General features: G+C 42.3%; 1 protein-coding gene across 1 annotated transcript; it reads right to left on the reverse strand.

The window, feature by feature from the left end:
- Positions 1-4,137: 4,137 nt before the first annotated feature.
- Positions 4,138-10,765, reverse strand: LOC144250743 (uncharacterized). The gene is made up of 6 exons (XM_077793695.1): positions 10,748-10,765; positions 7,221-7,347; positions 6,978-7,038; positions 5,636-5,880; positions 4,700-5,383; positions 4,138-4,615 (listed from the first exon to the last, which is right to left on the reverse strand). Exons 1-6 carry the CDS (start codon positions 10,763-10,765, stop codon positions 4,158-4,160), a joined length of 1,593 nt encoding a protein of 530 aa, XP_077649821.1. The 3' UTR covers positions 4,138-4,157.
- Positions 10,766-11,389: the final 624 nt, after the last annotated feature.

Here is an 11,389-nt window from a genome sequence, read left to right on the forward strand (position 1 = left end):
GACAATTATTTCAGTAATTCTCATCACCTCCGGAATACTTATATTTTGAGGAATTAGATAGAGCTAAGAAAAAAAAAACAATTGGTGTTGGTGATTTGGCTCAGTGTTCTCTCCCCAGCAGGATGGAGGGGAAGGAGGTGTGGGAGGCAATTCCCTAAAGCAGCAATGCGAGGTTGAAATAAAATGAGCACCTTGTGCTTAATGTCCATGTTCTACATTTCACTATTAGGGAGTTGTTGGAAGCAATCTGACTCTGGTGATCCCACACATCAGGTTATCTGTCTACCCCAAATCCAAACAGAAAAAGTCATGATGTAAAGCAGGAAAGGAACGTTGACCAGTGAAGCTACACCAGGAAGACAAGGGTACCATGTCCTTAGGCCTCTCTTCAGGGGCTGTCTAGGACTCTCAGGTTTTATAGAAAGGGTAATCAGTCATAGGCATGTGTGTAGAGGGCACACTGTATGTAGGCGTGGTGTCATCTGTGGCTTAAGGCATTTGTGTGTGTTCCATGTCAGTGGTTCAGAGGCACCAACATTTTCAAGAAAAGCCACCAGCCCACCTGCTCCGGCCTGGTAAGCACCATATCCCTAGCTGCTGACCCAGGGCTCTCAGCTTCCTGGGTTTCAACTGATAGTTAAACCAGAAAGAAACAATAACCCTGCTCAGCTCGGCCCATAAAGCCTGCATATGAAACCCCACTTGGGGCACATATGCCTGTGGTGTTGATACCGCTGGTTATGTAAGGGGGGTCTGGCGGAACGTCGGAGGGAGAGACCACACAAGAGACTTACTCCATGCAATTGGCAAAAGGGGATATTTATTGGGATCCATTCCAGCGTGCTGGGACTCTGTGCTCACTCAAGAAGGGTGAGCAGCCCAGAGCCCAGAGCAGGGTTCAAGCGGAGCTTAAGTACACTTTTTGGAGAGGGTGGGGGGCTTAGCATACATCAGAACAAATCATCATGAGGCGCAGGAAAATTGAACAACAACCCTGAGTCAGGATTAGTGCATACATTGGCGGGAACAGATTGGACAGGGGCGATTGGTGCTCCTAAGTGGGGAACACATTCAAACTGATTGGTTTAGGTCCTGCAATGCCTACGTGCCAAGCAACTCGGAACCCTTAGCTATTAAACAACCAGAAAGTCAGTGGAAATATTTACTGGGCAGTTCCAGTATTTTCCTAACAGCTACAGGGATTACAGGTTTTGGGGGTAGCAGAGGGACTCTAACAATACCTAGTCTTTTACTTTTTAACCCAATCTCTGCACTTTGGAAACTTTAGGATGCCTGGTCTTTTACACTTTAACTCAGGCTCTGCAGCTTAAAATCAGCTTGGAAATTTTACCTTTACAGTTACTGGTGAGGAGTTCTGCTCCCTCACATGTTGAAGTTTGAACATTAGAGAAGCAAGCCCAGGCAAGCACACAAAGCAGGGTTTATTTTTAAAGGAGTAACATAGACTTCTCCCCAGGAGGGAGAAGTGGGCCATAGGTGGTATCCTGGTATTCCCAGAAGCAAGGTGTTCAGCCTTTCTATGAGTCCTAGGCTTCCTGTGTTCTCCATGCCTTTCCCCCTTATCTTTCTCCTTCCTTCCTGGGTGAATAGACCCAGGAATGCTTGGTGAGATGGTACAAAGGTGACAAACAAGGGGGATGAAGAGGGAAGGGCAGGATGCAGCAGCTAAGGACACATTAACACCCTTAAAGCTGCCTGTAGGGAGGGGAAATTCCTGGGGCAGGCTACCTTAGCAACAGGAAGGAGCTAGGGCAGGTCCTTGATGAGGGTGGAGCAAGGGCTCTGAAGGGATTAACATTTCTATCCGTCAGGGGACAGTCTGCAACTTGCCAGACTCTCTCAACATTGGCCTCCTTGATCAGACCTGACTCCATTTACCTGTCTGTAGTGACTGCCTGTCTATTTCTGGCTTCAGTATCTGCCCCTTCCCAGAAAGTGAATACAACTTTATTTTTACTCTTAGCTTGAATTGGTGAAGTCTTTCATATCTTGTGTCCTGGCCCAAATTCAGTCTACCCAGCAACATTCCCAATGACCATGGGGAGGGGGCCTTATATATAAACAGTCATAATCCCTCAAGTGTGGAATAGTAGCCACATACCGGTCTAGGGCTGAGAACTCAACTCTAGGTGCTCTCCCCCCCCACCTCTGCTGGGCATTGAATCCATGGCAGGGGTACAGAATCCCTGAGCTCCATCCCCAGCCCTTTTTCTATTGTGGTAAAAAGAAGTGGGTGGGAGCATAAATATAGTGGGTTTGAGAATATAACTCTGAAAACCAGCCTAATTCCTTAAGATTGGGAGCCATCGCATCCAAAACTCATGAAAACTAATTTTTGTTTTAGTATAAATTACTGCAATCTTTAAACTTGCTTGGAATGCCTGCCCATGCCTTGAAGTCACCCATACTTGGCCCTCCCTGACCAGATAACAACCCTCTCTGAAAGCTCAGTGGTACCTCATACATTCTAATGTTGGGATCTGAATTTATTCCCTACCTTGAAATGTTAAGCCATGTAGTTCATTAACCTACTACCTGCCTTTGTATTATGCTTATCCAAATCCTGGTGTCTGTAAGTTCTCAAGACACCCCTCTTTGCAAACTTTTGTGTTATGAAAATGTGTTCCGAGGGCTGGGGATGTGGCTCACACAGTAGCTCGCTCGCCTGGCATGCGTGAGCACCACATACAAAAAAGATGCTCAGCACCACATACAAAAAAAAAATGTTGTGTCTGCCGAAAATGAAAATTAAATATTAAAAATTCTCTGTCTCTCTCTCCCTCTGTCTAAAAAAAGAGTTGTTGTTTGATTTAAAACAAATGTGTTCTGAGACAGCTGGAGTATCTTTAGCCTGGGGTTTGAGGACAGACATGGCCAGCTCCTGGGTACATAAATAAAATTTTGATTAAGTTTGATTCAAAATTGGAGTCTGTGTTCTTTTTCTTGTGTTGTGGTTCAACAGTGCCAGTGAAAGGGTAAAGTTTCTAAGCTGCAAAGCCTGAGTTAAAATGTAAAGGACCAGGCATTGTAAACCTGCTTCTAAACTGCAAAGCCTGGGTTAAATTCCTGGAGCTGTTAGGACAATATCCGAACTTCCCAGTAAATATTCCTCCTGATCTTCTGGTTGTTTAATAACTTAGGACCCTGAGTAGCCCGGCACATAGGCATTCAAGGCCCAAAACCAATCAGTTTGAATGTGTACCCCGGTTAGGAGTGACCAATCACCCCCGCCCAGCCTGTTCCCTCCAATGAATGTACTAATCAAGTCTAAGAATTATTGTTTGATTTTCCCGCGGGTGTATGGTGATTGGTTAAAGGAGACTATGATGTGTATAGTCCCCACTCTCCCCAAAAAGTGTACTTAAGCACTGCTCAACCCTTGCCCTAGGTTCTGGGTCTTTCCCTCTTCCAGAGTGGGCATGGAGCCCCAGCATGCTGAATCAATAAATCCCCTTCTGCCAATTGCATGAGTGGTCTCTTGGTGGTCTCTTTCTCCAAGGCTTTACCGGACACTTACACCAGGGTTCGGTAAAGCCTTGGAGCTGATGGGATGGAGCAATGGTGTTGCCACACTGCTTACATTCAGAGGGTTTATTTTTCAATGAGAATGAAATGCCATTGAAGGCAATAGAGAAAATGGAATGATTTGTGATATTTTTATACATTTAAAGAGTTACTCAGTTGGAAGTGGTGGTGTATGCCTTTAATTCCTGAGACTTGAGAGGCTGATTCTGAAGGATCAATGTTGGAGGCTAGCCTCAGCACCTTTGGAAGACCCTAAAAATGCAGCAAGTCTCTGTCTCAAAATAAAAATTAACTGGAATGTAGCTAAGTGGTAGAGCACAACCAGAATAAATTCCCATTCTCTCTCTCTCTCTGTCTCTCTCTCACACACACACACACACATTTTCAGCAGTGTGAGTACATTCTTGTCTTTGAGAATGACATGAAATATTGATTTACCAGGTTTTACATTCAAAGGATTTTTCTCCAGTAACTTCCTACATGTATATGAGTGAAACAGTAATAACAGAAAAGTTTACCAATTGTTCTCATGAATATGATTTCTCTGCAGTATCTGTTCTTTCACGTGTGTGAAGCAGAGAGGATGTGGGAAAAGCTTTTCCACATTGTTGTTATTCATAGCGCTTTTCTCTGGTATGTATTCTTTCATGTTTGTGAAGCGTAGGGGATGCAGCAAAGGCTTTGCCACACTGCTTACATTCATAAGGCTTCTCTCCAGTGTGCATTCTTCCATGAATCTGAAGGTAACTGGATCTAGAAAAGGCTTTGCCACACTGCTTACATTCATAAGGCTTCTGTCCAGTATGAGTTTTTTCATGTGAGTGAAGGTGACTGGATGTAGCAAAGGCTTTGCCACAGTGCTTACATTCATATGGCTTCTCTCCAGTGTGCATTCTTCCATGAATCTGAAGGTAACTGGACGTAGCAAAGGCTTTGCCACACTGCTTACAATCATAGGGCTTCGCTCCAGTATGAGTTTTCTCATGTAAGTGAAGGCTAGAGGACTGAGTGAAGGCTTTCCCACACTGCTTACATTCATAGGGCTTCTCTCCAGTATGAGTTCGTTCATGTATCTGAAGGCCAGAGGCAGTAGTGAAGACTTTTCCACATTGTTGACATTCAGAGCATTTCTCTCTAATATGTCTTCTTCCATGAATTTGAAGGTTACTAGATGTAGAAAAGGCTTTTCCACACTGCTCACATTTACATGGCTTCTCCCCAGTATGAGTTTTTTCATGTGACTGAAGGTAACTGAATGTAGCAAAGGCTTTGCCACAGTGCTTACATTCATAGGGCTTTTCTCCAGTATGCATTCTTCCATGAATCTGAAGAGAACTGGACGTAGCAAAGGCTTTGCCACACTGCTTACATGCATAGGGCTTCTCTCCAGTATGAGTTTTTTCATGTGTGTGAAGGTTAGTGGACTGAGTGAAGGCTTTGCCACACTGCTTACATGCATAGGGCTTCTCTCCACTGTGCATTCTTCCATGAATCTGAAGGTAACTGGATCTAGAAAAGGCTTTGCCACACTGCTTACATTCATAAGGCTTCTGTCCAGTATGAGTTTTTTCATGTGAGTGAAGGTGACTGGATGTAGCAAAGGCTTTGCCACAGTGCTTACATTCATATGGCTTCTCTCCAGAGTGTTTTCTTCCATGAATCTGAAGGTAACTGGACGTAGCAAAGGCTTTGCCACACTGCTTACAATCATAGGGCTTCGCTCCAGTATGAGTTTTCTCATGTAGGTGAAGGCTAGAGGACTGAGTGAAGGCTTTCCCACACTGCTTACATTCATAGGGCTTCTCTCCAGTATGAGTTCGTTCATGTATCTGAAGGCCAGAGGCAGTAGTGAAGACTTTTCCACATTGTTGACATTCAGAGCATTTCTCTCTAGTATGTCTTCTTCCATGAATTTGAAGGTTACTAGATGTAGAAAAGGCTTTTCCACACAGCTCACATTTATATGGCTTCTCCCCAGTATGAGTTTTTTCATGTGACTGAAGGTAACTGAATGTAGCAAAGGCTTTGCCACAGTGCTTACATTCATAGGGCTTCTCTCCAATATGTGTTCTTCCATGTCTGTGAAGGTATCTGGACTTAGCAAAGGCTTTGCCACACTGCTTACATGCATAGGGCTTCTCTCCAGTATGAGTTTTTTCATGTGTGTGAAGGTTAGTGGACTGAGTGAAGGCTTTGCCACACTGCTTACATGCATAGGGCTTCTCTCCAGTATGAATTTTTTCATGTGAGTGAAGGCCAGAGGACTGAGTGAAGGCTTTGCCACACTGCTTACATTTATAGGGCTTCTCTCCAGTGTGCATTCTCTGATGGATTCTAAGTAAACTGGGATAAGCAAAGTCTTTCCCACATACCTTACATTTGAAACCTTCATTCCCCATGTGTGTGATCCTGTGCCTTTGAAGACTTGTGTATGAAATACAGGTCTGACCACCTCGTTTACATTCATACACTTTCTCTCCAGCATGAGTTCTTTCATGTCTTCTTAATAAAGAGGAGAAACAAAAGGCTTTCCCACATACCTCACATTGAAAACGTTTACGTTCACTGTGTGTTCTCATGTGTCTTGGAACACCCATGGGAGAAGACGCGGCTTCACTGCATTGTTGATATTCATAGGGTTGCCACCCAGTATGAGTATCTTTATGCCTTTGAATGTCACTGGAATGATGGATGACTTTCCCACGTACTGTACATTTAAAAGGTCCATCTCCAGTTTGTATTAACATTTGTGTGTGAACATTTTTGGGAGAAACCAGAGATGTCTTATATTGTTTAAATTCACATGGCTTCTCTTCACGTTCCTCATGCTTGCAGTATTTGTGTCCAGAGTATGATGTGATCTGCCTATCAAGGAATGAAGGTCATATGAAGTCTTTTGCAAACATAATGAAGTCACATGGATTTACTCTATTAAAATTTTTCTTTGTTCAATTAAGAATTGGAATCGATTTGAAGGTTTTCCCACATTATTTTGTGCCTTTGAGTTTACCATATGACTTCTTTAAGGAAGAAGAAGTGACCAGCACATAATCAATGCTTGATTCATTCACAATTTTCTATGTATTGATAGATCTTTACATTACTACCAACATCAGGTAAAGGATAGGTTTTCTGACTTGTTCAACTTGCTTAAAAATAAGGAGATTGAAAGCAAACTATCCTTTTCAACACAGCTTCTCTATGGCTATTATCCAAATAGTGATATTCACATATGCGATTTCATATACTTTTTGCATGTCAAATACTTTGAAAAGACGGAATATCTGTTACAGCTAAGTATATACTTCAGGTGAAAAGCACTATAAGAATAAATACTTCTCAAATTATGCATACTTCTTTCGTTGGTTTCCTTTAAATATTACATGACAGTTCTCAGACCCCCTCATGGACTCTTCTTGTGAGGACAGTACCTTACATTGCTCCCAGAGTTTTCAATCTGAACTTCAGTGGTCTTGTCTTCCCACCTGTTTCCTAATATGAGAGAACAGAACAATCTTTATGAATATTTAGGAGCTAACAATGCTTTGCCAAATGATACATGCTCTTAATGCTGCAATAATTCAAAAACGGATTCCCTTTTCACCTTCTACATAAATGACCAAAATAAACATGAGTTCTCTATTTGATTAATTTTAAAAAAAGATCATTATTACCTATAGAAGCCAGGTTTCTGAGGACTTCCAGCATCACATCTCTGTAAAGGTTCTTCTGGGAAGGATCCAGCAAAGCCCACTCCTCCTGGGTGAAGTTCACAGCCACATCCTTAAAGGTCACTGAGATCTAAAATATGCCACCAAATGTATAGTGGAGGCCAGGAGAGATTGACACCATGAGAAACCTGTACTCAACATGCATGGTGTTCACATGATTCCAGGAGGAACCCTAAGGTAAATGATGAACTTTGGCTTATCATAACATGTTGCTTCATCCATTCTCTTCATCAAAGGTTCAACACTGGTTTAGTAGCTAACAAACACTCTACACCAATGCAATATTTTCAGAACAGTGGAGACTATCGGCTGGAGAGAAGGGGTATTCCATACTATGAGTAATGACACATTTAATTGTCATCCTGATTGGATTAAAAGATACTGATAATTAATGAGATTTTGTGTGTGTCCATAAGGGTGTGTCTACAAATGATTGGCATGTGGGATAGTGAGCCAAACTGGCAAACCTTTTTAAGGTAGGCAGCACCATCCAATAGGACTGTGTCTTAGGTGGAACAAAAGTTCAAAGAAGAAGGAAGCAGCAGCAGAGCAAGCTCCTTTCTTCTCCAATAGGTTCTTGTTTGCTACTGCAATGGCCTGAGGGTATCAGACACTCCCTTGTTCACTCTCCCAATGTGAACTCTGCCAGTGATTCTCCAGGGAGTTTCCAGAACTTTTGGTCTGGACTAGGGCAGCATCATTGATCCCTCTTGTTCTGACACTTCAGCCTCTTGGACTCTGCAGCAACTACTCCAAAAACTTTCCAGCTGCAGATGGCCACTGTGGACATCCAGCTTTGGGTCAAGTAGGCCAATCTAATAAGTCCCCTTTTATAATCAAACTTCCTCTTGATGCTGTTCCTCTATAGAAAACTGACTAATAAACTATATAAGCCAAAAATTGCTCTGAAAAATAAAGTCTAACTAATAAAGAGTAAATAAACTACCAAGCTATGAAATTTTACACATATATACATAAGAAATAACAGTATATGCTAATGCCATTTTTATAATAATGCAAGAATAAAGGAAAGAGTCATACGTACAAATTTCAAAACTATGAACAAAAGCAGGGAAACTGATTTTCAATACTATTTCCATCTGGAAATAAATTGGATGATAAACCTTCAAAAGTCATTCCAGGGTCTGGGGATGTGGCTCAGTGGTAGAGCACTCTACTTGCACGTGCAAGACCTTGGGTTCAATCCTCAGCACCACATATAAATGAATAACTAAAATAAAGGTATTGTGTCCAACTACAAATAATTTTTTTTTTAAAAAAGACATTCCAACTGCTGGTGTGGTAGTGTGCACCTGTAATTTCAGCCACTAGGGAGGTTAAGGCAGAGAAATGGCAAGTTGGAGGCCAGTCTCAGCAACTTAGCAAGATACTCAGAAATTTAGTGACACTGTCTTCATCAAGAATAAAAAGGGGGGATTGGGACTGTAACTGAGTGGCAGAGCACGTGGTAGCATGTGTGAGGCACTGGGTATAATCCTCAGCACCACAGAAAAATAAACAAAATAAAGGTATTCTGTCCATCCATAACTGTACATATATATGAAAAAATAAATACATAAGAAGAAGGGCTGAGTACGTGCTCAGTGGTGAATGGGGCTGGGGATGTGGCTCAAGTAGTAGCACACGCGCCTCGCATGCACAGGGCGCTGGGTTCGAGCCTCAGGAGCACATAAAAATAAAATAAAGATGTTATAAAAACCGAAAACTAAAAAATCAATTTAAAAAAATTACATTGAAGATGGGAGTGATGGTGCACACCTGTATCTAGAGGTTCAGGAGTCTGAGGCACTAGGCAATGCAGCAAGATTCTGTACCAAAACAAAGAATCTAAAAGGGGTTGGTTAAGCACCTCTGGGCTCCATTCCTGATACCAAAAAATCCATGAACCTGCCAAGGCCAGACAAGGACAGTGAAAAACTGTCACCCTTTGTTCAATTCATCACCTTGTGAAGCACAGATACTAGTTTTCATGAAACCACATTCATAAATTTATCCACTACTATTTTTGTAGAATTGGACTCAAAATCATCAGCAATAATGCAAGACAGAGTTTCTCTGTATCTTATGTGGGATTTTGGAATCTAGGACTGCAGTTCAATTTGAAACCACTGAAAAGACAAGACTGAATCTTAGAAATGTTCTATATAAACTCAGGGGTAGCAAATGGTAAATTAGGTAATTAGGTGTGTTCATTTTTTTTCTACCCCCCAAAATAAAACCCAGAGACATTTTACTACTGATCCACATCCCCAGTCATTTTTATATTTTACTTTGAGATGCAGTCTCAGCAGGTTGCAGAAGTCCCAGCTAAGTTGCTAAGGCTGTCCTCAAATTTGCAACACTCCTGTCTTAGTCCCTGGAGCAGGAAGGATCACAGTTGTGCCCCAGTGTACCTGGCTGTAAATTGGGAATTTTGACAATGAAAATATAACTAGACTTTAAAATCCAATTCTTTCTTGCCTCTTAATAATAGTCCACCCCATATGGCTCTGAATAAATTAACCTGGGCCTCAGATAAGTGAGCACATCATTTCAAAGTGATACACAGAAAGCTTTGGTGCTGAGGGAGCACACATGTGTCAGGCTCAAGGGGCAGGGAAGGTCCCTGAAAGCAGGGACATGCACCCTCCAGGTCTTGCTCACTGAAAGCCTCCAGGATAACTCTCCCATGGACCTGGACCATGATTCCAGTCTATGAGGCTTTTCAGGTTTGCACAGCTCTGCACTGGGGTGGGTGGTCCTTATGCTCTGGGAGAGGTTTTGCTCCTTCACACTGTGAGAGACTGAAAGGGCAGGAGTCACAGCTGACCTGGCCCCTCAGCACCAGCATCCACAGGCTGACTGTCCAACTTTCTCCAAAGAATGGGAACATGGCTTGGGGAAAACAAGGTTCCAAAAAGTCAGTGGTCTAGATGAGGCTTGTTCCGGGACATTCCTTAGCCCCAAGACCTCAGCTGATCCCCCAAGAGGCTGTACCTCACAACTTAGGCTGTCCTCTAAGAGGAGCTGACCCAGGGCCTGAAATTCCTTTTACCATGCAGGGCACAGGACAGCTGTGGGCACATGGTGGCAGCCCCAGGAATGGATAGTGGCTGAGAACATAGGACTCTCTGAGGTGTCCAAAGAAAACCTGGCTGAGAAAATCAGATTTGGTGTCTACACCGTAGGAAGATATAAAACAACAACAACATGAAAAACAACAACAAAAAACAGAATTTAGGCAGGTGTGAACTGAAGTTCTCTATGAACTTGCTCGATATCAAAGAACCTTTAGAGCACCGGACTTTGGGGAACTAGACCACCATGAGGTATAAGACAGGGTTCTGCATCATTGGCAACAATTATCTTGGCCTCTCTAAAGCTCTTTCAAAGCCAATTACCTTAATTTCTGTATTAGTCAAAAAATTCTCCAAACAAATGAACTTCACAGAATATATTACTAACCTTACCGGACATATAACCACCATCTTCCAAACCTAACAATGTAATAACGGACCTACAGAAGAAATTTCCCCTTTTTTACTGTAGCCACCCATCTGATGATCCTACCACTGCACTTGGTTAATTTATTCATGCATAACTTCCTTTTCAAAAGTTCTTGTCAGGCATGCATAGTGGGGCACAACTATAATCCCAGCAGTTTGAGAGATTGGGTCAGGAGGACTGCTAAATTCAAAGCCAGCCTCAGCAACTTTGTGAAGCCCTAAAAAATGTAGTGAGATCATGACTCAAAATAAAATATAAAAAGGGTTGCTGATACGTTTCAGTGATTAAGTTCCTCTGGGTTCAATCCCTGTTATTAGAAAAGATGTAATTTCTTCCAGAATGGGACACATACATCAATCAGGATAAGGTGAATCCATGTTCCTGAGAATGGTCATTAATATTTGGGTTAAAATAAACTATTTTCCTCAGGTATGGTGGCCAGTGCCTTTAATTCCAACAGCTTGAGAAGCTGAGCCAGGAGGATCAGAAGTTCCAGGCGAGCCTAGACAACATAGCCAGATCTTGTCTGAAAATAAATTTTAAAAGGGCTGGAGATGAATGACAAGAGAATAAATCAGACATTATTATCCTATTTGACTACATGA

This window comes from Urocitellus parryii, chromosome X (genome assembly GCF_045843805.1).
Source record: "Urocitellus parryii isolate mUroPar1 chromosome X, mUroPar1.hap1, whole genome shotgun sequence".
NCBI lineage: Eukaryota > Metazoa > Chordata > Mammalia > Rodentia > Sciuridae > Urocitellus > Urocitellus parryii.

What these genes read in the sequence shown, in the direction of transcription:
- LOC144250743 (XM_077793695.1), bottom strand. An exon ending in AACTCTGGGAGCAATGTAAG is followed by an intron (nt 5,881 to 6,977) that starts GTACTGTCCTCA and finishes CAGTTTACTTAG; the next exon opens with AATCCATCAGAGAATGCACA. An exon ending in AGCCTTTGCTAAGTCCAGAT is followed by an intron (nt 5,384 to 5,635) that starts ACCTTCACAGAC and finishes CTACTGCCTCTG; the next exon opens with GCCTTCAGATACATGAACGA.